Source organism: Manacus candei, unplaced genomic scaffold (genome assembly GCF_025592945.1).
Source record: "Manacus candei isolate 608988 ecotype Guabito, Panama unplaced genomic scaffold, ASM2559294v1 h1tg000078l, whole genome shotgun sequence".
NCBI classification, from domain to species: Eukaryota; Metazoa; Chordata; class Aves; order Passeriformes; family Pipridae; genus Manacus; species Manacus candei.
Genome location: NW_026138126.1, coordinates 2,288,709 through 2,314,269, shown reverse-complemented (window position 1 = coordinate 2,314,269; position 25,561 = coordinate 2,288,709). Strand labels below are relative to the sequence as shown.

Here is a 25,561-nt window from a genome sequence, read left to right as displayed (position 1 = left end):
GAGCGACCCGGGAGAGCTCCGACCAGCCCGGGAACTTCTGAGCATACCCGGGGGGGCTCCAAGCACTGGGGGGGGGGGGGATTGGGACCATCCCGGGGGCTCCGAACGCCCCGGGGGGCTCCCCGAGCATCCCGGGGGTACTCCGGCATCCCAGGAGGTTCCGGGCATCCGAGGGGGGCCCCGAACACCCCCGGGCAGCTCCGACCATCGCGGAGGGGCACCTCGAGCATCGCGGAGGTTCGAGCAGCCGTAGGGGGGTTCTGGCACCCCCGGGGGGGCTCCGAGCATTCCCGGCGCACGGCCCCGCCGCCCTCCTCTCCCCGCAGCTCAAACACCGGCGGTTCCCAGCGCGGGGCCGGGGAGGAGCTGCCGGAAAAACGCCGCCGAAACCGAGGGAGGCGACAGGGGAGCGGCACAGAGCAGGTCAGTCGGTACCGCTCGGCACAGCAGGGACCGGGACCGCGAAGCGCTGGAGCAGCCGCAGCTCCCCCGGTCCGGGCAGCCCCTTCCCCCCCGCCCCTCCCAGGCACTCGAGCCCCAGCACAGCCCCCCTCCTTCTCCCCGAGTTAGTGAAGTTAAGAAAATATAAAATCATTGTCCTTTCTCCTGCCGTTTTCCCTTGGATCTTCAAGTTTCTATTTCACAGGGTCATTCCACAGAATCCCCGAGCGGTTTGGGTTGGAAGGGACCTCTAGAGCCCACCCCGTCCCACCGCCCCAGTTCTGCTGTTCATGCTCAGCAGCGTCACCTGGTTCCGCCTGACAGAGGCACAGCCAGCTCAGCCTGGATACCCTGGGAGCACAGGGATCTCAATCAGCCACCTCAGCCTGGATACCCTGAGAGCACAGGGATCTCAATCAGCCACCTCAGCCTGGAGACCCTGAGAGCACAGGGATCTCAATCAGCCACCTCAGCCTGGATACCCTGAGAGCACAGGGATCTCAATCACCTCCTCGACCTTCCCTCCCCAGAACGTCACCACAGCAGGTCCCTGCTGCCATGGATTGTCCCCCCACCCCAGATTACCTGCCTCGACCCCTTTGACCCAGCTGGGCCATGGATTTACAGGGCCCTTCCACAGCCAGAGCTTTAGGAACCCTCCTGGAAGTGCTGGCACAGCACACATTTACTAGAACAACATTAAGACCCACTCCCAGCCCATCCACGACCCCAAATGCCCAGATGCTCCCATTCCACAGCTCCTATGCTCCATTTTCACATAACTGTCTTTCCCAATCACTGCCTTTGGGATTAATTCAACCATTTGGCTTGGGATTGTTTTTAATTGCAAGAACCATCAGTGTCTGGGCTAGAAACCCCCCCTTCAATCCACCCACTCTGTTTTCATTTCCCAGATCCTGGGAAACATTAACTCCTGCTGCTCCAGGGGCCAAACACGAGCCACATGGGCTGGTCTTATGCTTCCAGGCTTTCCCCTTCAGCTGGTGACTCCTCTGTGGAAAGAGACTTTCAACTTTTCATAGGGGCACCTGAAACTTCTAGGAGATCTTTCCAGCAAGGTGACAGCCACCAGGAGCTGTTTCCTTACTTCTTTCCACTCCTCTCACCTGCCAACTAAACCCAACATCTTTCAGCTGCTGAAAAGTTTAATGAAAACAGGTAACGAGCTTCCTCCCCTCCTGTTTTACCTTCTCTCCTTCTGCTTTACCTCCAGAGCTCTCAGCTATGAGCTCCCACCAGCCCTTCCCTTCTGTCTGGATGCTGCAGACTGTGGCAACTTCTGTTTTCCCCTCCAAACAGCTCAATTCCATGGAGATGTGTCTGCATCCATCCCGATTCCTCAGTACTCACACAGATCCAGCAGCACCAGCACAGCCCTCGGAATCCTCCCACTCCAGACCAGCCTCCCCCCTGCCAGGAGCTGCTCAGAGAGCTGGTAACTCCAGGATTATTACAGAGAGCCATAGGATCCTAGAAAAACCCGAGTTGGAAGGGACCCACAAGGACCATCAAAGTCCAATTCCTGCCCAGGACACCCCAACAATCCCCCCCTGTCCCTCAGAGCATTGTCCAAACGCTCCTGGAGCTCTGGCAGCCTTGGGGCCGTGCCCACTGCCCTGGGGAGCCTGGGCAGTGCCCCAGCACCCTGTGGGGGAAGAACCTTTCCCTGAGATCCATCCCAATCCCAACCCCCCTGGCACAGCTCCATGCCATTTCTGGCATCAAGATTCCACCTCCTGAGGAACAGAAGCTTCTCCTCCAGGGACAGACACAGCCAAACCAGGTCTGAGCCTCACAAACTGGCTGTGAGACATTTCCCCTCTCACCCTCAAAATATTTAATGCTGTAAATTGTAACACCCCACTAAACTACTAAAAACAGTGGGGTTTCCACAACTTGAGAGTGAAGGGTACAACCCCTCCTGTCTGAGCTTCTTCTGTTTCCACAAGATGGAGAAAACTCATGAACGACCAACACCACGTCTCTGGTGACTTCTCTGGGCAACCTTCACCAACACAGAGGAGTCCACCTGTACCTGAACCTGCCCAAGTGGCTCCTTAGGTATGTCCTTGCTCCAATTCCAACACTAACACACTCCTGGCCACCATGTCTCCACCTCTGAAGCCCCCAAGAAGTCCTGTACATGGGCTTTCAACCCCCCCCCCCAGGAACTGCCCTCCCAACACTGCCCTTTTTGCCTCTCTGTGCTCTCTCAGTCCTTTTGGGAAATTTCTACATCAAGTCCAACAACACCCAGGGAAACTGCCGGTTGTTATTTTAAGTGCTTTGGCAAACCTGGTTTTTAGCTGTTGTGTCTCTGATCTGTTCCATTTTCAGCAGAACTAGCTCAGGCTTTCTTCTGAGAGCCTGAATTCCTCTCATGACACCAAGTGGCCCTGGGGTTTTTTTTAACCTGAGCAATTAGCAGCTCTTAAAGAGACTTGTGTCTCCCATTAACAGAGAAAATGATTCTACAAACTAGAGAAGTTGTTCAGCACAATTCCATTTCTTTAACAAACATGACCATGCAGAAGAACCAATTTCCCTAAACACAAGAGAAAAGAGAAGGCTCTTACTTGCTGCTTCCAAGCCCATCCCTCCAAGTGCTTTCCCCATTTCCCAGCAGGACTCATTCCCAAGTTTGTGCTGCCTCTAATCATTTGGTCTCTGACCACTGAAGCTGCCCCTGGATCCCTGGAAGTGCCCAAGGCCAGGCTGGACGGGGCTTGGAGCAACCTGGGCCAGTGGAAGGTGTCCCTGCCCATGGCAGGGGGTGGCACTGGATGGGCTTTAAGGTCCCTCCCAGCCCAAACCAGTCTGGGATTCTGTGATCTACAGAATAAACATATCCTCCAAAATGACCAATCCAATCCCTTGGCTGTGCACAGGGAATCATGGAACACTGGATTAAAGCACAGCAGAGGTCTAACAGCCCATTAAGGTGTTTTCTATAGGGAGAAACAGAAGTATAGCAGAGCATTAGTGCAACCACAGCTCCATAAACCCAAATCCCCTGGGAACAACTCTGCAACAGCAGCTTATTCCAGGTCAAGTGTGCAATGGTAGAAGGGGTAAGATCCAAGCTAGAATATTTGTTCTGCTCTGGAGAACATTCTCTGTAGATCAACCCCTAAAGATGGGAATTACTGCACACAGAGAAAGGAACTCCCTGCCCCCAACCCAAACCCTGCAGTTGTCACAAAATCATCTCGGAATGGTTTGGGTTGGGAGGGAACTTAAAGATCATCTTGTTTCCCCCCCTGCCATGGGCAGGGACACCTTCCACTAGCCCAGCTGGCTCCAAGCTCCCTCCAACCTGGCCTTGGACACCTCCAGGGATCCAGGGGCAGCCACAGCTGCTCTGGGCAACCTGTGCCAGGGCCTCCCCACCATCACAGCCAACAATTCCTTCCCAATATCCCCTCTCACCCTGCCCTCTGGCACTGGGAAGCCATTCCCCTTGTCCTGTCCCTCCATCCCTTGTCCCAAGTCCCTCTCCAGCTCTTCTGGAGCCCCTTTAGGCCTTGGAAGGGGCTCTCATCTCTCCCTGGAGCCTTCTCTTCTCCAGGTGAACCCCCCCAGCTCTCCCAGCCTGGCTCCAGAGCAGAGGGGCTCCAGCCCTTGGAGCAGCTCTGTGGTTTCCTCTGGACCTGCTCCAACAGCCCCACATCCTTCTGCTGTTGTTCCCCTGGCTCAGCCCAGGGCACAGGGGGTTTCTTGGTGCCAGGACATGTGGCCAGAGCACGTCCAGCTTTTCATCCACCAACACCCAGTCCTTCTCCCCACATTTCTCTCAATATTTTATCCATTTGCCTAAATCACAGCACTGCACAGAACTAGAGTAGCTGCTCCTCTCCCTCTTTAGGAGCTCCAACTCTGCTTTCTACAGTTTTTCAAGCACATGCAAATACCATGCAAAAAAGCCCAGGCTTGGAGCAGAGCACAGAAGAGGTGCTGCAGCTCAGAGCAGAAGTACAAAAAAACCCTTACTCTGTGTGGGAAGAGAATATTTCAGCACATCAGGAGCTGAATCACTGCCTGTGGGTGGAGCCAGACAGATTGACAAGATCTGGAACTTGAGAGATGACCTCAGCCCGAGATCAATCATCCCACAAAGTTGCTGACTGAGGGAACAGCACATGGGGACAGCTCGAGGTGACAGGTATCAATGTCAGCCTGATGTGCCAAAACTGCATTAGAGGCACAAACTACAATTGACCAACTCTGAGTGAACTCAAACCATGGACCTCTGAGATCCCTCAGCACCAACAGGCCCAGCAGCCTTTTCTCTGCCACCTCTTGGCATCACCACCAGGGATTTCTTCATAGTTTTCTTCCTACATTTCCTCACTACAGCAGGACATGAAAGAGGCACCTTGGGGGAAAAGAACCATTAGCAAATGGCTCTTTTTCAGGCATTAAAAGAATGAAGAATTGAGCTGTCAGGTAATGATTTTGGAGTTCTGGAGCAGCCACCTGACGGAAAGCTAAGAACTGACTGCAGATCAGACAAAAGCATGAAAAATAAAAGATGGCCCACCACACTTCAGGCTTTACAGCCCTTCAGATCACTGAACCCCATGGAATGTGCCCAACAGGCTCATCCAGGACATGAAAATGGACTCATATTACAAACAAAACCACGTAGTAACTTTTTAGTATTCACCTCCTTCCAAAAACTCAACCCTGAGAGAGAGTCCAGAGGAGGCCACAGAGATGCTCCAAGGGCTGGAGCCCCTCTGCTCTGGAGCCAGGCTGGGAGAGCTGGGGGGGTTCCCCTGGAGGAGAGAACGATCCAGGGAGAGCTGAGAGCCCCTTGCAGGGCCTAAAGGGGCTCCAGGAGAGCTGGAGAGGGACTGGGGACAAGGGATGGAGGGACAGGACAAGGGGAATGGCTTCCCAGTGCCAGAGGGCAGGGATAGATGGGATATTGGGAAGGAATTGTTGGCTGTGAGGGTGGGGAGGCCCTGGCACAGGTTGCCCAGAGCAGCTGTGGCTGCCCCATCCCTGGAAGTGTCCAAGGCCAGGTTGGATGGGGCTTGGAGCAACCTGGGCTGGTGGAAGGTGTCCCTGCCCATGGCAGGGGGTGGAACAAGATGGGCTTTAAGGTCCTTCCAACCCAAACCAGTCTGGGATTCTATTTATCAGAAGACCTGTAATTGGTACATGCAAATGAAACCAGATTCCTACAGCGAAACATTTCTGAATTTTGCCACTGGACAACCCAGTTCAGAGGTTGGTTACTCATTGTCCCACTATTCCAACTCTGCACAGTCTCAAACCATTTCCATTTGTGACTCTGCAATGTAAGAAAAGCCCACTAACAGTCCAGAGATTTATTTAATGAATGGACTAAATAGTTTCCTATGCTTGGCAGAAGTTATTTATTACTAGCAGTTAGTGCTATTAGTTAGTAGTAGTTATTTGTGGGTATTGAGAAGGAATCAGCACCATTAAATCAGCCTTCCAACCAATGCCCTGACAATTTCTAGTGCATTTGGTGGGTCATTTTTGAAGTTCAACACGTTTTTTTCTCTCCTCACCCTCCCAAATGCTCTGTCACTGTAAATACCATTTAGCACATGCTGTTCTGTGCTGTTCTCTCCTACACTCAGCTTCTCACAGGGTCAGACTCGGGGAGGGGGGGAAGGAAGGAATGGTTTTCCCTCATTAGCTCAAGTTGATCCCTGCTAATCTGAGAACAAATCCAAGTTTTTAGCTCCCCACAGCCCATACAGGACATTATTTTCTGTGCTGCAGAATTAGGACACCACCTTCTCGTGGCTCTCTGTGCTTCATTAATGCAGGGAGCTGAAATATGCAGCACTGGGAACCTCGACCGACCCCAAAGTCTGTTCTGAAGCAATTCCAGTGGATGCAGAAATTCCTGCTCAGAGTGACAACAGCATTTTATTTGATAGGGAGTAAGTGGCATCATCCAAATATCTGCATGGGCATCTGGACTCTTGGAGATTGTTTATTTAATGAAGAACAGGATTAACTCTCCACTTAGATAATCCCAGTTATTTGGGATTATGTCCATAAGAACATTCTCCTGCCTCCTCCCCCTTCAAACACATTATCCCACCCTCTCTCCCAGGACCAGGAGTGTCAGTGCAGACAGAATGGTCTCTCCCTAAAGCAAGACAAAAGGACATGAGTCAGGAGTGCTGAAAGACCAGCTTTCCTTCCAGGTGTCCTGCTTCATCCACGTCCTGCAGAGTATTCAGATGGGATATTGGGAAGGAATTCTTGGCTCTGAGGGTGGGGAGGCCCTGGCACAGGTTTCCCAGAGCAGCTGTGGCCCATCCCTGGAAGTGTCCAAGGGCAGATTGGAGCAACCTGCTCTAGGGGAAGGTGTCCCAGGCCACAGCAGAGGGTGGGGCTGGATGAGCTTTAAGGTCCCCTCCAACCCAAACTGTTGTGTGACTCTCACTCACAGCCATGACAAAGCCACCCCAGGCAGGGTTTAACATGCCTGCATTCCCAGAGTCCAGTCATGTCATTCCTGAGTGTTTTCCCTTCCTGATGTGCTCAGTTTACAAGCAAGAAAACCCCTCCCTTTCCTTGCTCAACAGCCAGTTCAGCAAGTTCAACTTCAGATGTGAATCGAGCCAACTTTTCCTGGGCAAAACCACCTCCAGAAGCTCTGCAGGTCAAACCCAGCCTGTCCCACATCCATGCTAATTCACTCTTTGGATTGCACACAATTTCATCCAACCAGGATTCAACAAATGTAACACTGGGAATCCAAACAGGGAGATAATGGCATTCCCTCAAAATCTGGAAGTTTTGGAAAACAAAGTGGGGAGATAAAAACTGGAGCCACCTTATTGGACCAGCTCCAACACACTGTGCAGAACAGGTTATTAATTAATGAAGTATAAGTTTGGCCTCAATTCTATTCCACTGCCCTTAAATATATTCTTTACTAACCATCTGCTTTACAAGTCATACCTCAAAAAGTTGCTTCCTCCACCCTGGGGATATATTTGATGATGGTACTTTATCCCCATTATTCACTTCCAAGGTTGTGATAAGACAAACTAATCCAGTTATTGCAGCAACCCGAGAAAGACATCATGGTCAGTGAGAAGAAATATTTGGTTTACTCACCTGTCTTGATAAGCAGGTAAAGTTATTCCAGTTTCTTTGGCTGTGAGAGGAGTCCTGGGCCCCTTTTGGCACTTTGCACAGTCAACTCCATATAAACAGAAATATGAATAATCTTTATAAATCTCTGAAGGAAAGAGAAAGCTGGACAGGGAAAGCACAGTGGGGAAAACGAGAGGTGGCAGCAATTTAAACCTGATAATTCAGTGAATCAAAATGTGAGTATCAACATTTCAATCCTCTGTGTTATGGTTCTGCAAATGCTTATGGTGATGTTTAGATTCAAGTAAAAGTAAATAAAGACATCACTAGATATTAACCAAGCTTTAAAAAAGAAACAGTGTCAGAAGGTGATTGCTGGGCTCACAAGGACACCTCTGGTGTGGGTTATGAACTGCTGGGGTTGGGATTCAAAGGACACATGGAAATGGTGCCTAGTTGAGCCAGGGGAGGTTTAGATTGGAGATTAGAAAGGTTTGTTCTCCACAAAGGGTTGTCAAGCCCTGGCACAGCTGCCCAGGGCAGGGGTGGAGTCACCATCCCTGGAAGTGTTCAGACAACGTGTGGATGTGGCACTTGGGGACAGGGGTTAGTGGTGAACATGGTGCTGAGGTGATGGTTGGACTTGATGATCTCCAAGGTCTTTTCCAGCCTTTTCCAACTGATTCCATGATTCTCCATAACCAACCTGCCCATGAGATGGGACACCCTGGCAGCCTCTCACTCCATGAGGACACAGGAGGGAACTCTGCACTAAGAATTAACAGTTTTCCCCAAGTTTCCCTCTGTATTTCCCCCTGCCAGGCCCCAAACATCAGGATCCAAATCTCAGAGTGGAGCCCCCTGAGCAAACCCCCCCTAAGCATCTCTGATGGGATAGCTGGGAGGGGCAGAGCACAAAGCTCCAGGTAAGGGCTTGAGGCAGACTAGAGGAACCTCTTCTTTGTGAGAAACATTTAATTCAACACCATGACTTACAAGAGGACAGGTTTACAGAGTAATAACCGTAACAGACTGTTCAGAAAGGAAAATAATGGTCACTGCCTGCAGTGCCAGGCACAGCTCCCCAGAGCAGCACCTGGCAGAGCAGCAGCAAAGCACAGCTCAGTCTCCTTGCAGCACTCAAGTGAGCAACATCACAGGGTTTTGTATTTTCAAACCCCCAAGGAAAGGGTGAACACAGGATCAATCCCTCTGGCAGGGGATATTTTCCAGGGATCACGAAGCTGAACTACTCCCAAAGGCAACTCCCTTGTGCCCTGCTGTCCCTGCTCATCATCCTCACACAATAAAGGCTCTGGGAGCTACTTTCTTCCCCAAGTTTTGGGATACCACCAACTTGTACAATTGCTCAGTGGCACAGTATTTAATCCACCACTTTCTACTGTTCTCTCAGCATGAATTGTGCAATGGATACCCTAAGACTAAAATAACTTTTGCAACCCAGTCAACGCATTCTCCAGGCTATAAACTCTCATCTTCCTCCCCTCTCCTTGTCTCCCTCCCCAGAGAAATCCATTTTTAGCCACAAGTTACCCCAATATGCTCACAGGTGTACTGGAAGAGACTGAGGAATCAATCAAGGTACCCATGGTGAAGCCAAATACTTATAAACACATTAAGGCAGGTTTCACATCAGTTCAACTTTCGACACAAAATGCTGGTCACTTCACTGCACATGCAAATAAGAAAAGATTTAAACACTTAATAAAAACCTTTAAATTCCTTTTTAGATATCAATTATAGAAAAATCAACCTTTTTCCTTTCTTTTTTTTTTTTTTTTTTTTAAAGAGGTCAGAACATTACTGCACACGAAAGCAGGTGTGTGGCCACACCTGTTGGAATGGATCCCCTTCCCTCCACACAGAGGAACAGAGGGCAGGTTCTTGGCACCAGAAGAGAAAAAGGAGGAAGTTTTCCTCATTGTCAGTCAGAAATGAGTCATCCTTCCATCCCCAGTTGAGAAAAAAAAAAGTCCTTCTGACTGGACTTGAACCAAACCAAAATACACCTCAGGCTGGGTATATTTCTCTCCAAAACTCTATTCAGAGTGTTTGGACACCCAGAGTCCAAACCCTGCTCGGGAGTGCTCTCAGTGTGGTGTGGAACTAACCCCAAAGCCCAACTACCAGAGCTGGCAGCCCAAGTAACTTCCCCTACTCCCCAAACCTCAGCTGGGACCAGGCACTGGTAGTTCAGCTCTGAGACTGCACTTCCAAGACCAATGTGGTCTCGTGAGGAAACGGCGACTCAGTGACTGGAATTCACATATGGAATGACAATCCACGACATGAAATGACCTCCCTACAGCCAGGTACAAACAGGTAGCCCACAGCAGAGTAGCCAAGGAGTGAAACAGCATCTCTCTCTCTCTCTCTCCTGGGTTAGAGAGAAAATTGTTTCCGTGGGTCATTAAAGGTATTTTGATAAAAAAAGTTTAAAAATGTAATCACCTCTCACTGACCCACAAAACATAATAATAAAAAAAAAAAGAGACAGCAAATTTGGTTCCTATTATTTCCCCTCCCTTTATCCCCTCCCACTTTTGCATTCCCAATCACCCCAGCCCTTCAGAAAAAGGAGGGGGAGTGGAGTTTAGTCAAGTTCCACCTGCAAAACTCCCCAGCAGTGAATGAACCATCAGCTCCCGAGTTTCCTGAAGTACATCCAAATGCTCCGGGGTACAGTTGGACTGGTGGTGCACTCCTGGCTCTGTAAATGGTTGTGCTGACCCTGCTGATTGGCTTTATACTGGGAATTCTTAGATGGAACTCCCTGGAAGAGACAAAAAAGACCCTGTAAGTCAATAAGAACTTGTTGTATCTTTACAGGCAAGTGAGTTCTAAAAAGAAGAATTCCCACGGCCATAACATATCCATGTCTTTATCTCCTGGGTTTCACCTGCAGCAGACAGTTTGTTCTGGTTCTTGCCTGTTGCCAGACCTTTGTAGCAGAAAAGAACTCAAGGCATTCATTGTCCAAAAACTAGTGCTAGTGATGTGGGAAAATGGGAAGAAAGCCCAGATATAAGATGGGATCTCCCAAAGGCCAAGCAGATTTCACATTGTAATCAGTCTTCCAACTTGAAGGATTGCTTAACATAAAAATCACCCTTCTACCTGAAGTCCAGGTGTCATTCTCTCCAAAGAGGCTTTTCTTCTGTTATTCATCCTAAATATTCCATTTTTTTCCCCCTCCATATTCTTGATTCTTGCCTCAAAGGCTCCAGAGGAGGCCACTAAATTGATCCCAGGGCTGGAGCCCCTCTGCTTTGGAGACAGGCTGGGAGAGCTGGGATCGTGCCCCCTGAGCCTCCTTTTCTCCAGGCTGAGCCCTCCCAGCTCCCTTGGACACTCCTCACCAGACTGTGCCCCAGACCCTTCCCCAACCCCATCCAGCCTGGCCTTGGACACTCCCAGGGATCCAGGGGCAGCCACAGCTGCTCTGGGAAACCTGGGACAGCCCCTCCCCACCCTCACAACCAAGAATTCCTTTCCAATATCCCATCTATCCCTGCCCTCTGGCACTGAGAAGCCATTCCCCCTTGGCCTGTCCCTCCATCCCTTGTCCCCAGTCCCTCTCCAGCTCTCCTGGAGCCCCTTTAGGCCCTGCAAGGGGCTCTCAGCTCTCCCTGGAGCCTTCTCTTCTCCAGGTGAACCCCCCCAGCTCTCCCAGCCTGGCTCCAGAGCAGAGGGGCTCCAGCCCTTGGAGCATCCCTGGACTCTCTCCAGCAGCTCCATGTCCTCCTCCTGCTGTTCCCCAGGGCTGGAGGCAGCTCTGCAGGGGGTTCTCCCCTGACACACACCCAGCACCCCTTTAAAAGCACATGCTAAAAAGCAAAGACCTGTCCACGTTTAAGATTCCCCCTGAAAACCTTCCTGCCTCCAGTGAAGTCCAGTTCAAGGTGAGCAATAACCTTACCTGGACTATACATTCTCCATCTCCTGGTCATGGTCCTGCTCCTCCTCCTCTTCTTCCTCTTCTCCTTCTTCCTCCCCTCCTTCTTTCTCTGAGGGGGGTTCCCCATCCCTGGCGATCTCCTCCACGTGGGCCAGCATGTCAGCCATGAGGGCCTCCTCCAGCCTCTTCCTCACCTGCTGCACCAGCTCCTCCTGCTTCCTGCCCAGAGCAAGGAACACCCCCATCAACCCCCAGGGAAAGGAGCCTCCCAGGGAAAGGAGCCTCCCAGGGAAAGGAGCCTCCCAGGGAAAGGAGCCTCCCAGGGAAAGGAGCCTCCCAGGGAAAGGAGCCTCCCAGGGAAAGGAGCCTCCCAGGGAAAGGAGCCTCCCAGGGAAAGGAGCCTCCCAGGGAAAGGAGCCTCCCAGGGAAAGGAGCCTCCCAGGGAAAGGAGCCTCCCAGGGAAAGGAGCCTCAAACCCCTCCAACACGAGGCTGGACAGACAAGCATGGATTGCAAAAGCCCTCTGAGAACTGCACTGTAAAAAAAACCACCCTTGGCATTATATTGATGGGGAAGATGAAAAACACTTTAAAAACCTGCCCAATATTTTCTGCCACAAGCCCTGTGCCCTGTTGATTTCTGGTTGGAATCTGACCAATCTAGCAGCTGACTCAAAGACTTTTTTTTCTTTTTAACTCCTAGTACTAATATTGAACAAGAAAACCTCAGCCTACCCTGCCCAGTTTTCCAAAAATCAGACTGGAGAAAAATGAAGTTTCTGATAATTTCTTTTTGCTTGTTCCCCTTTTGAGTCCAAACCTTAAATTTTATGGCTCCTTTGCTGTCAAAGTCCCAGTAAAGAAGAGATCACTAATCAGTGGCTCACAGGTCTCCTATTTCAGCTCAGCCACAGGAAATCAAAGTTTTAAGCAGTGTTTTTCCTGGTCATTCTGGTACAAATCAAGCACAAAAAATTTATCCTGTAATTCTTAAGCAGTCAAAGCAAGGACTATCTTTAAGCATTTAGTGAGTGCAAGCAGCACACCTGGAGGTTACTGTTTGGTATTTTCAGTTCTCTACCATGCACTTAAAGCTGAGTTTGAGCAGTCCTGATTTAGCAATATAATTCACTACTAAAGCAACCTATAGCTAAATAAACTGTACCTTGTTCCCTGCCACCACAGCAGGCAGGACTTTGATCTGGTCAACACATAAATTTTATTTATTTTATTTACTGACACAGAGGAAGGGTGAAGAGAACCCAATGGCACTGTTCAGGATTTCTCCAATCCCATCTCTGCTCAGAGATGCCTAATCAGGGTCACCCCAATTCAGACACCTCTGTCAACAAAAGGACACTTTGACATGGAAACCTGAAACTTCAGAGTAACTGAGCATGGCCAAAATAAAAAAACAATGGGCTTTGAGCACATGAGAGCAGCTTTGTGTGACCATTTTTGTCTCCTCTGCTGCTGAGGAGCCATTCAAATTAATTCCCAAGCCACAGTGTTCTATCAGACACTGACAAAAAAAGTACTGTTTTACCCCAAGGGACTTTGTTCCAAGTGGTGTTTCTGGTTAATACCTGATATCTTCATCTGTCACCATGAAGGCTTTGCAGAGAGGCTGTGAGGTGTTGAGCCAAACCCCAGGGTTCTTCTCCACAGCTGCAGAGAGCTGGCCTGTGATGGGCATGGTGCTGGTGTGCAGGGCACTGGCGATGGCAGAGAGCAGGGTCTCATCTGTGCACCCTGGGCCCACCCCTGCAGGAGGGAGGAAAAGCCATAACCAACAGTGCACAGGGCAGGGAGCAGCAAAAGCAGGACAGTAGGAATGGAACTGGAATGGCAGAACACACACTGTGGTTTTGGGAGCTAACACAACACAGATCCTGGACACTGGAGCAGCTCCTGTGCAGCTCTCCAAGGGTGTTCACACCCAGGGCACTTCCTCATTCTGTTACACAAAACCAATAATAATAATAAAGAAAAGGTAGACTGGGAATGAAAGGTGTTTCCATGATGTTTGAAGGAAATGTGAGAGAGCTGGGGGGGTTCACCTGGAGGAGAGAAGGATCCAGGGAGAGCTGAGAGCCCCTTGCAGGGCCTAAAGGGGCCCCAGGAGAGCTTGAGAGGGATTTGGGACAAAGAGTGGAGGGACAGGACAAGGGGGAATGGCTTTAAGCTGAAGGAGGGCAGGGTTAGGTGGGATATTGGGAAGGAATTCCTGGCTGTGAGGGTGGGGAGGCCCTGGCAGAGGTTTCCCAGAGCAGCTGTGGCTGCCCCATCCCTGGAAGTGTCCAAGGCCAGGCTGGATGGGGCTTGGAGCCACCTGGGCTAGTGGAAGGTGTCCCTGCCCATGGCAGGGGGTGGGACTGGGTGACCTTTAAGGTCTTTCCAACCCAAGACAGTTCTGACTCTGCTGTTTCTGGAACATGGACCCCAAAAATGTCAAGTTTTGCTTCAGTGCTTTCTCAGGCCAAGGGGCACCAAGACCCCCAGGGAGCACTGGCAGTTCCTGCTGCAGCAGGAATGACCATGGCCCTGCCAGGCACACACAACACCTGCAGCTCACTGCTGACAGGCACCAAAATGCCCTCCCTGAGTGAAGGGCAGGCTCTGATTACCTTGCAAACCTTTGGGAAGGTCCATTGTTTTCACCAGCTCCTCTGCAATGTCAAAGGCGTTCAGTCCACTTAACTTCTTCTCCCAGAAGAGCTGGAATCAAAGAAAGGGGTTCTTGGCACAAACAGAAACGGAACTGTCCACTCCACAAAGCACCTGCTCCCTGTGCAGGGAGGGAAGAGCTCTGCTGTGGACAATTCCACGTGGATTTACTGCAGAAGGGATCTGCCAGGAAGGACAATCCTCACTGTCAATCAGCCCCCAACTCCTCTGTCCCAACCTGCTGCCTTGAGAGAGATTTCCTTTTCTTTCAGGGCCTGGTATTTTCCCTGTTCTGAGCTGGAGAAGCAAGGCCAGGCTTGCTGGCTTTCATCTACAAGCCCTTAGTGTGAGACAGCCTTTTTTACACCCCGTTCCTCTCCTGCTGTCTCAGATATCCCACAGAAAGTTAAGGAATGCAAGGACTGGATCCAAGGTAAAGTATTGTTTTCTTCCTCTCCAGCAGTTTCTCATGAGAACAACCATGTCTGGTCCTTCACCAGATTTTGAGTCACAGGTTCTCCTCAGGAGCATCTGCTTTGGTGGAAAGGCAGTTACAGCACCTGACACACCTTCAACTCTTCACCTGGGTTCATGAGGGTGATCAATGAGCAGCTGGAGGATCAATTATATTTCAAAAAAACCCCAATTTTATCCAGGTTTTGAGAAATCAAGGATTCACCCCAAACAGTCCAAGCAAATCCCACCCCCTTGTCCCTTCTGGGATTCTGTGATTTTTAAGCCATGGCCTCAGCACTGCTTTCGAATTCTGCAGAAACACCTGGAGTTTGTGAGCAGAAGTTCAAACATTCTGCTGCCTGATAGAATATTTAAAGCAGGGACACAAATCTCTGTCCAGCTCAGAATTTGGAGGTCAGTGTCATATTTTTAGTGTTCTTTTACTGTCTTGACTATCAAAACCACGGGAACAGCAACAACACTGTGAACACACGGGTTCTACTTCCTTAGGAAAACAGGGTAAAACTCTGCCAATCTCTTCAAAAAAACACAAAAAAACCCCACAGCCATCAAACCAAACCACCCAACTCCATTTCAGAGAGGCTCTGTCTCACACCTGAAGGTTCTAGTTGAAGTAGGTTCATGTGAACTGCCCTCAAAATGCAGTTCTGAAGTTTGCAGACAAAAAGTTTTCAATGGGAGAAGCGGCAGTTTAGGAAGGGAATTTTTAATTTGTGTTGAAATCACTTTCCCTCTTGGAACAATAGATTTTAACTCTCCTTGACCTGCAAGAAGTTAAACTGTACTGAGAATTGCTTCCAACAGGTACAGCTCATTTTACCAGGGCCTTTCCTTGTCCTAAGCACTCTTTTTGCATCCTTTCACCTGATGAAATTAAGCTGAAAGATTTACCTTAATTTTGGTGTATTCTCTCATTTGAGAACACACAGTTGGATAAGAAAGCCACTTTGATTTTGTATTAATAATGACATTCCAAGTGAATTTATGATCTCACACTGGCAGAGTTAACTCCTACTGATACACAATCCCTTGCACTACATCAAACACCACACTGGATGTGGCCTGTACAGGAACATGGATTTCAAACACAGAATTCTTAGACAATTGGAACATCTGACAGTGATTTTAATCCTAAATGACCCCTGAAGTGATTACAACACCTGACTAAATTTGTGGCATTAAGGAAATTAAGGTTTAACTACTGCAGAATTGTGATCTAACCAAAGGCTGGAGTTTAGTTATAAATCCCAGTGCACACAGCCTGTAACTACAGACTGGGAATGGGGTTTGCTCTGCTTTTAAAAGCTGGGAGCACTGCAAGGCAATGCTTCTGAAATGCCAGATTTCTCCAGATTCCGAAATCCCAGAGATCAGGAATCTCCAGGGAGCATTTGCTCAGCATCACAAAACCAAAGTGGTTTATTCTGGGGTCCTTCCAGTAGCAAATCCAGGAGTTTTTTGGTTTTCTGGAGAAGAAGCTGCAAGTCTTACCTGCCTGGGCTGGTCCACAGCTTTCTGGGGGTCACTCTTCACCTTGTTGCTGGGGTGGTTTGTGATCTTTGTGACAGGCTGTTTGAAGATGGAGGCTGTTTGTCTCACAGGCAGGGCTGTGTTCAAATCAGGCTTGCCCTGTTTCAAGCAAGAGCAGAGGAAAAGCCCCCCCAAAATAATTTTTATTTGCCAAAATGCTACTGCAGCCACGTAGATGTGCAGCAGCAAACAGATCACGGGCTTGAAATCTTGTCTGATCTCAAGTTATACAAGTTAGACTGCTAAAACTGCATAACCAAATTCAAATCTTGCCTTAGACCTATCAAAATCAGAGTTTTCCACCCATTCTGTTTAACATATCAGCCTCCACCCTTTCTAGTTTATACCACATCACTTTTAGCTCCATTTTCACTGAATTTAATAGGCAGAAAGCTTTGCCAAGCCACCTGTAGATCACTAAACCAGGAGACTACAACCCAATATTTGTAGTAATTAGAAAAATTATGAAGAGGGATTTAGAGACTCGTTTGTGAACCCAGAAACTATTCTAAACCATTCCATTTAAACCCAGCTGAGACCAACAAACAAACCAACACGGCTGGAATCTGGATGCCTTTTTTTACCTTCAGTTCTGAACGAAAGTCAGCCTTTAAATGAAGCTCTTCATCAATTTTGCACTGTATGACTGCATTTTCTGTTAGTGGAAACACAGGAAGACTGTTCCTCATCCCCAAAATCTAAGATGCAACTCTTGGAATGGCTCTAGGACACACTTTGTTCTCGAGGATGCAAACACTGCATCTGATTCACAGATTTATTCATGAGATGGAGAAAAGATGTATTCAGGACAAATATAATTCTGAACCATCTGGGTGCTAATCCATTCAGAAGCCAATGGTAACGATCTGTGCATTTATTGAGAGGTTTGGGCACAATTTTTAGCCTGAGAGGTGTGTGAGCTGCTGGTCTCTGCCTCAGGGCAGGTCCCAAAATATCACAGCAGCTCCCAGGGCCGGGAGGAAACGTTCTCATCGCTCCTGTGAGGGTTCTTGACTTGAGGTATTTAAAATACAAGCATTGTGCTTTTTTCACACTAATTTTAGGTGCACAGACATCAGCTTTTGGGTTCTGAGAAAGATTTTAGCAACCAGTGAAGATACTCAGGAATGACTTGAGTGGCTCAATCCAGACTCGAGTGCAGCCCTCCAATGTCACTGTCACCCTGACTGGACCTCAACAATCCAAATTACCAGGGGTTAACACAGACTCTTATTCTGTCCTACAAATAGACCTCGCCATCCTCTTCCCTCTCCAGATTTTTGCCCCAAATGCCTCCTTCCCTTCAATCAATTCCAAAGCTGACACTGGCATGGCCTGGGATAACTCCACTGAATCACTGCCTGGAGGCTGCATCATCCCTGTGGATACAGGTCCCTCCTCTCCTCCCAAACCAAAGGCCAGGGCAGGGTAGAGCTGCTGCACAGCCCCAGGAGCCAGCTGGAGATCTGGGGCTCTGCAGGAGACTGTGCTGGAGAAGGTGAGCCCACACTCCAGGGAGTGGGATCACAGAATCATGGAATGTTTGGGTTGAAAGGGATTTTAAATCTCATCCTGTTCCACCCCCTACCATGGGCAGGGACACCTTCCACTAGCCCAGGTTGATCCAAGCCCCCTCCAACCTGGCCTGGGACACTCCCAGGGATGGGGCAGCCACAGCTGCTCTGGGAAACCTGGGACAGCCCCTCCCCACCCTCACAGCCAACAATTCCTTCCCAATATCCCATCTCACCCTGCCCTCTGGCACTGGGAAGCCATTCCCCCTTGTCCTGTCCCTCCATCCCTTGTCCCCAGTCCCTCTCCAGCTTTCCTGGAGCCCCTTTAGGCCCTGCAAGGGGCTCTCAGCTCTCCCTGGAGCCTTCTCTTCTCCAGGTGAACCCCCCCAGCTCTCCCAGCCTGGCTCCAGAGCAGAGGGGCTCCAGCCCTTGGAGCATCTCCGTGGCCTCCTCTGAACTCACTCCAGCAGCTCCATGTCTTTTTTGACATTGGGAAGAGATGAAGATGACAAATGTGCTCTTCTGCACAAATATTGAGTAGTTCCACAACATTCCCCATGGCACCAGCCCCCTGGGAGCAGCAGGGAGTTGCTTTTATCCCACCCCCCATAACAGAGATGTTCTCACCCAACTCCAACCCCACACTTCGATCACGAAACGCTTCATTTTCACTCTACCCCAGCCCCTGAAATATCCCAGCCACTGCTCTGGCAGCACACCAACAGGCAGGGAGGGGGAGTGCCACTGCACCTGCTCTCACCTTGGCCTGGTTGGAGCAGTCATAGCGCATCCTCTGCCTGTTCTTGTTCATCTTGTTCATCAGCATCTTTCCCGTGCGGAAGTCGAAGGTGCCCAGGTCCATGGAGCTGCCCAGGTACCGGGCCAGCTGCGGCTTGCTGCGGAACTTCTTCCCACTGGGGCTGCAAAAAACACAGGAGAGACATGTAAACCCTCTGGATTCCAACCCCAGCACTCCCCACAGCTCAGCAGAGGCAATTCCTATTTCCTTCCCGAAAAACGGGTGCTGATTTTCCAAGGACGAAGCTCACGTGGAACTCTAAATGGATATTTCTGCTGTCATATTACCTGCTTTTCATGTGGAAGAGGCAAATTAAGTGCAGACCATGGTAAAATGTTGTTATATATTAAGAGGAAGGTTCAGATCCCATCAATGAATGTGGCACAATTCACACAATAACCAACGTGGGTGATCTCATTACAGAAGAACTTCTCACTCAGTTGTCTCAGATAACAAATGCCCATTTTCAAGCATAATTTCTTCTCCCAGGAATGTCCCATTTGACCAGCAGCACAAATGTCTCCTCATCTCCTCTCCCTCCCCCCCTGAGCAGCACATTCAGGTTTAAATACAATGCTCTGGTTGCACCCTGAACACTTCAGGATTGCCCAGAAGCAGGGAGAAAACCAGAAGGTAGCTGCTGACAAGCTGCAGAACAACGAATTACAAAGCTTAAGTGGTGCAAAGATAAAGGTCAAAACCTTGGAAAATTTTCCATTATTGGCAAAAGGGAAGAGAGAGATTCCTTTTAAATACCTGGGTTCCCATGAAAGACTCATCCTGGAGACAAACACTTTGCTGGGGTTCTGGGGTTTGGGTTTTTTTTTAATAATATAACATTATAAACTCTTTTTTTTAATGCATAAAGCTAAATAAGTCAGTATGTTATGGCTGCAGTGTAGAACTCTACAGATAATAAGGACAAAGTATTCTTCACTTCACTGAGCAGCATAAAAACTCCTCTTCATTCCCCTAATTTCTCTCATTCTGGATTTCTCCACCTTTCAACTTGCATATCCAACCCTAGCACCCATCTAGGAGAAGCTCATTCCACGTAAATCCATTATATTATAACAGTTTAACAGAGTAAAAGGCATTTTAAGATCAAAAATGCCAGTTATCACCTTACCTCCCGCTGGTGAGATACTGAAAACCTCGCCAGGGTCTTCTCAACAACAACAACAACAACAACAACAAAAGATCAAAGGAAAAGTCTATTTTCACATATTATCTGCTGCCCTGAAGCTTTTATTAGGGGAAAAACAGCATAAGAAGAGAATTTCTATCATGGGACAGTGGCAAAGGAATTAGTGCAAGTCAGACTGTACACAAAACAAATAAATTAAAATAAACAAAAACACAACCAAAGGATTAAAAGCTCTCCAAAAAACTGAGGCAGGGTTAAAAGGAATTCTACTAAAACTGAAATAGCCCCTCAAAGGAGTTAAAACTTGAAGATTGTGGTCATGCCACACAGCATCTGCTTAAGAAGCTCCTGGCTCTGATTGCTCCCAAGCTGCTTATCCTGCCTGGATCTCTTCCTTGCCACCACCACCACTGCTCAAACACCAAAGTGTTCATGCAAATGAGCCAGCTGGGGAAAATAATCCATCTTTGGAGGGCAGGGAGAGGGGGAGCAAACACTCCATCACTGGTTATTCCTCAGCTGGAATAACTGTGGAGCTGCACTGACACTCTGGCCAGAAGACAACACAGAGCAGGATAAGCACCCAGGAACAGAGCCTGAGTCCAGCCCCAAATTTGTAAATCACTTTTTAGGACCATAAAGGGAGTTTTTTGCCTCGACTCAGAGAGAGGAATAACCAACTCCAACAGCTTTAGGGCAGAGCTGTGGGTGAAGCCAGGAAGAGAAACTCCTCCTGTATGAAGAACATGGCATTGCTTCCTCTTCCAAGATCTGCTGCTCCAATTTAGGGTTTAGTTGTCCTTGTCATTTTAAAAATAACAGATTTAAGTGCAGAGTAACTTTCAGAACAATCAGATACACTCAGAGACAGGATTTTAAACAAACAGAGCCCATTGGGTTTGTGTGGTTTTGCTGTGTTCATTTTGCACTGGAACTGAAAAGCTGCTCAAAGTCCACAAACGTCTCAGAAAACCCACCTGAAATGACTGAGAGTCCTGTCTCTTCCTGGGGAAGCTTGGCCCAAAGGAAAAGCACTGAAACAGTCAGAAGAAAAACTTTTATTGGGATTAGGTCTCGCAAAAGGCAGGATCATCCCAAGCTGCTCCGGGACATCAGGGGCAAAGCTACACCTTAAAGGTGACTGAGCACAGAAAGGAGGGGCTGGGGTGCTTGGAGACCCTCTGGCAGGGGCATGCAGGACATTGGGGGGACCTGAGAGGCTCAAAGTGTGGGGGGAAGCCCAAACAACCCCAAACTTGAGCAGCAGCACTGCCTGCTGCTCACAACACACAGAAACTGCCCCCCAGCATTTCACGACTCTGAGCACTGCTGAAGTGCCTCTGTGCCCTTTAAATGTCACAGAACACAGAATTTACCTCCTTCCACCCCAGAGCAAAGGCTTTGCCCTGCACTCCTGGCTTGGAGACACAAAGACTTTAAAGAGGCCCAGGAAGGAGACATTTTGGTACAAAGCTGCAAAACCCAAACTCTCTCAGCAACAAACCCTGCAGGCACCGAAGCTGCGAGGCCAAACTGATCCCGGGGTCCCAAATTGGGGTCTGTCACACTCCCCCAAGGCTGAAAGGCAAGGGCAAGCAAAGTTGCAAAGGATTTTACATGCTCGTCCATCAACAGCTCCGAGGCTTTATCTGCCCCTGGCTCCCGACAACACTGACCTGGGCACCGGGACCAGCCCGAGCCACCCCCACCCCTCATTCCCAGACTTTTCCGTGTGGATTAAGCCGCCTTCGGGGCAGGCTATTGAAGGGCCAGGCCTGCCAGGTGCCCCCGCTCTCCATGTGCAGCTCGCCCTTTGTTTCCTGCCTTATATCCTTAAGGAGAGCGCGGCTGCCAGCCCAGGCCCTCTCCCCTCCTCCCTCCTCGCACGAGTCTCCTCCCCTCCGCTCTCCCATTTAGCCCGCACAGGATCTGCACAACTTGGGAAGCCAGGGACAAAAGGCAAAAAAAAAAAACCCAAAACCCTGAGCCAGCCCAGCCGCCGCCTGCCTTGGGAAGAAATGGAGACAGGAATAACCCGGGGAAACGGGTGATGGAGAGCACACACCCAGAGCCTCTTTTACTCGCTGGGGGGGCGATGGGGAGAACACAAAGTGATTTTCCTTCTCCTTTTCTGTGTGCTCCCTCCTCTCACTTCTCCCCCCAGCCCTGCTCCAGGCCAAGCCCGGTGCTGGGGGTCCTTGGGGGGCTGCAGGACCCCTGACTCTGCCCCCAGGGAGATGGGGATCCCGGGACACTGCCCACCCTGGCACTGCCAGCATCCCTCCTACAGCATCACCGCGTTATCCCGGGATGGAGCATCGACACCCAGCCCTGCCCTGGCAGTCCCACACTCCAGCTGGGTTCTGTTGGGATGGGCTGGGCTGGCACAGACACAGAAACACTGATGGGAACAAGCCAGACCAAGCTGGGTGACTCCTCCAGCTGCCATAACCCACCCCACTCCTTCACATCCAGCCTTAGGGACCCGACCTGTCCCTTCCCACCAGGGCTGTTCCAAGCACCAGCGTGGAGGGGATGGTGCTCCCTGCCCTGCAGGGCAATGGGGTGTCTTTGTTCAGCAGCTTGGGCTCCAACCACGCCAAAAAACCCCAAAACGAAGAACTTGCACACACAAAACCTTCCAAACCTCCAGAAGCACCACACCCCTGCACAAGAGCCCGAGTGGTAACACCGTAACTCAGGACCGAGCACAGACAGAAGCAGATGTTCTTATAAGGCTCAACTGCAGCATCATGGAATCGTGGAATTGTAAAGGATGGAAAAGACCTCTAAGATTGAGTGCAGTCATCAACCCAGCACCGCCACCATCACTGCCCCACGTCTCCAAGTGCCACAACCACATGTTTTACGAACGCTTCCAGGCACGGTGACTCTGCCACTGCCCTGGGCAGCCTCTTCCAGTGCTTGAGAACCCCTTCCATGAAAAAAAATTCCCTAATACCTAATCTGAACCTCCCCCGGTGCAACTTGAGGCAGATCCCCTCTCATGAGAGAATTCATTAGAGCTTCCCTGTGGGCAAACCAGAACAGAGGAAAAGCAAAGCACAAACTCAGGAGAAGCATTCTCCTCTATGTTTTTTTTTTGGGGGGGGGGAAGTATATTGATCAAAACATCCTCGGGGGAGTGTTAAAAATGTTTTCTTCCAACTTTTTACATTAGTGCTGCAAATTAAGAAATTCTCAACTAACTTAAGTTTCACACAAGAGATCTGTGAAGTTTCCCAGCACAGCAATTTCAACAGCTTGAAGCAGAGACAAGCAGAGATCCCAAATTTCTGACACTTGGTCCTCAAACTTTCTGGAGAAAAATACTCTGAAGAAAAGCCCCACAAAGCAGCACTAAATTCTCCTTTCCCTGGGTGAGAACCCTGACTCCAAAGAGAGCTTTTGTAGCCAAAACTCCCTCAAAGACAACCTGCCACTTTCACAAAATCCCTGATACACTTCCCTTCCTGAAATCCTGCATCCCAGCACCCTTCCTGCTTGCTCCAAATCTGGCCCACAAGCTCCATCACATCAACCAGAAACCTTCCTAAACCTGAGGTTTGAGGACTGGTTTTAAAACCTGCCCAGGTACTTACACCTTGAGGAAGGTTTGATTTCCAGCCAGGGACTGGCTCACACACACATCTCACGGGGAATTTTCGACAAGCCCTCACTGCATCTGTACATCCAGAGGAGCTGGACAGAAAAATCACCCAGGTAAGCAACAGGCAGAACTAGCAGAGGTATTAAAGAAACACCACACCTGTATTTGCCACTCTGAGGTAATGCAAAATGCAACAGTAACCAAAAATTAGTGGAACGAAGCCCTGTTCTACCTTTGATCTCTGTCCAAATTGATATAAAGGGACAACCCACTATAATTTGGGAATAAAAACATGCTGCTTATCCTCTCTCCCCCTTTTTTTTGAAGTTCAGCTCCCATACTGTAACTTCACAAGTAAGTTCTGGGGAAAAAATGGGACTTTTGAAGTTTTCAGCCGCTGCTGGTGGTCTCATCCTCCCCTCACCCTCCAAGCAGAGTTGGTTTCTGCTCTCAAGGATGGTATTTTCTGGTTCACTCACTGCTCTTCTCACAACCTGATTCTAAGAGCAAAACCTAAGGCTGTGGCTGCCCCGTCCCTGGAAGTGTCCAAGGCCACGTCGGATGAGACCTGGGGCAACCTGGGCTGGTGGAAGGTGCCCCTGCCCACGGCAGGGGGTGGGACTGGACGGGCTCTAAGGTCGCTCCCAACCCAAACCACTCGGTGATGATTCCATGACAGATGGGTTAAGTTGATGGTCTGTATTTTCCCGACCAGCAGGGCCAAGTGAGGACGCAGGGACAACTCCCCTGCTCTCCCCAGCTCCCGAAGGACCCGAGTTCCGCAGCTCAGCCCTCGTGGGTGCGGGGAGGATCCATACGGCCACCTACGGCCATATGAGCCACAGAAGCCATCCGGGGACGATATAAATAGCGAACCCTCAGCTCGCGGGCCATGTGCTCCCCCACAGCCGCGCTCCCGGGAAGGCGCATCCCGAGCCTGCCCGGGGCTCCCCCGCCGGCGCGGGCAGGCGAGGCTCCCTCCGACCCCCCCAAAAATCTCTAAATGCACCCAGAGAGCAACAGAGAGAGCGAGAAACGACACCCCGGCTGCTCGCAAGCACCTTAATTCATTTGAGAACACACAAAACCCCAGCGCGGTTTGCGGGGATGAGCCGCCCCGAGGGGACGCGGGGGCTCCCCCCGACGGGCAGCACAGCGGGTGGGGGGCCGAGCATCCCGGGGCAGGTCCGGACCCCTCCACCTGTGGCTGCAGCCCCGGCGCGGCCCCCCCGGGCTCCCCCCGCGGCCTCCGCTCCCCCCCGTGCCCGGGGCGGCCCCGCCGAGCGCTCCCACCTCTTCCGCTCCATGGCGGCTCTTCCCGGCCCGCTCCCGCCTGGCTCCGGCCGCCTCCCGCCGGCTCTTCCCGGCCGCCGCGCTCTCCTCCCGCCGCCGGCTCTTCCGGGCTCCCGCTGCCCCCGGGAGGCGGCGCCGCGGGCCCGGCTCGTCCCGGTCCCACTCCTGATCCCAACCCAATCCCGCTGCTGATCCCGATCCCGATCCCGCTGCTGATCCCGATCCCGATCCCGATCCCGATCCCGATCCCGATCCCGATCCCGATCCCGCCCGCCGGGCCCCGGCGCTGCTCCCTCCGCCCGCCCCCGTCGCTCCGCGCCCGCCCCTTCCACCCGCCGCCCGCCGCGCCCGGATCCCTCCGCCCGGATATAGTCCCTCCCCACCGCCCCCACGTGCGCCCCCCCCTCCCCCCGCAGCCCTGTTCCCCCCCCCCGGGGTACCCCCGGTCTTACCGCAGCCCCCGTCGCCGCGGGCCCCCGCGGTGTCCCCGCACAGCCGCTTTGGGCATCTTCCCCCCGCGCCCTCCCCGGCCGCACTGGCGGCCCCGCGACCCCCCGCCCGGCCCCCCGCAGCGCCGGCCCCGCCCCCGCGCCCCCCGCCCCGCCCGCGGGCACCGACCCGCCCGAGCGCGACCCCCGCCCACCGCCCGGCCACACGGACCCCCCCGGGGACAGAGACCCGCCCGAGCGCGACCCCCGCCCACTGCCCGGGCACACGGACCCGACTGGGGACACGGACCCGACTGGGGACAGAGACCCCCCCGGGGACACGGACCCGCCCGGGCACAGAGACCCGCCCGAGCGCGACCCCCGCCCACAGCCCGGGCACACGGACCCGCCCGGGGACACGGACCCGCCCGGGGACACGGACCCCCCCCCGGGGACACGGACCCGCCGGGACCCCGCCGGGGAGAACCGGCACTGGCGGCGGGGCGGCCCCCGAGGGGCTTTGCCGGGGCCGTTCCGCTCTGTCCAGCGGCCGCAGCCCCGCTCCGGGACAGGGTCTGAAGGGCGAGCCACGCACAAAGACCCCTCAAACACCCTCCCGTG

The 25,561-nt window shown here is 51.3% G+C and overlaps 1 protein-coding gene across 2 annotated transcripts; it reads right to left on the bottom strand.

The window, feature by feature from the left end:
* Positions 1-8,514: 8,514 nt before the first annotated feature.
* Positions 8,515-25,031, bottom strand: MBD3 (methyl-CpG binding domain protein 3). Of its 2 annotated transcripts, none has more exons than XM_051810748.1 (8): positions 24,965-25,031; positions 20,587-20,643; positions 18,424-18,583; positions 16,111-16,248; positions 14,103-14,193; positions 13,062-13,239; positions 11,498-11,695; positions 8,515-10,351 (listed from the first exon to the last, which is right to left on the bottom strand). In XM_051810748.1, exons 1-7 carry the CDS (start codon positions 25,018-25,020, stop codon positions 11,503-11,505), a joined length of 873 nt encoding a protein of 290 aa, XP_051666708.1. In that variant the 5' UTR covers positions 25,021-25,031; the 3' UTR covers positions 8,515-10,351; positions 11,498-11,502. The 2 variants fall into 2 exon arrangements, with proteins under 2 accessions (XP_051666708.1, XP_051666709.1); XM_051810749.1 differs by lacking the exon at positions 24,965-25,031 and adding an exon at positions 24,513-24,726.
* Between the last annotated feature and the right edge of the window lie 530 nt (positions 25,032-25,561).

Coding starts and splice junctions, on each gene's coding strand:
- MBD3 (XM_051810748.1), bottom strand. CDS start 25,020: ATGCCCAAAGCGGCTGTGCGGGGACACCGCGGGGGCCCGCGGCGACGG. Junction 16,249..18,423: donor ACTGCTCCAACCAGGCCAAG/GTGAGAGCAGGT, acceptor TGCTTGAAACAG/GGCAAGCCTGATTTGAACAC. Junction 11,696..13,061: donor GTGACAGATGAAGATATCAG/GTATTAACCAGA, acceptor TGCTCTGGGCAG/GAAGCAGGAGGAGCTGGTGC.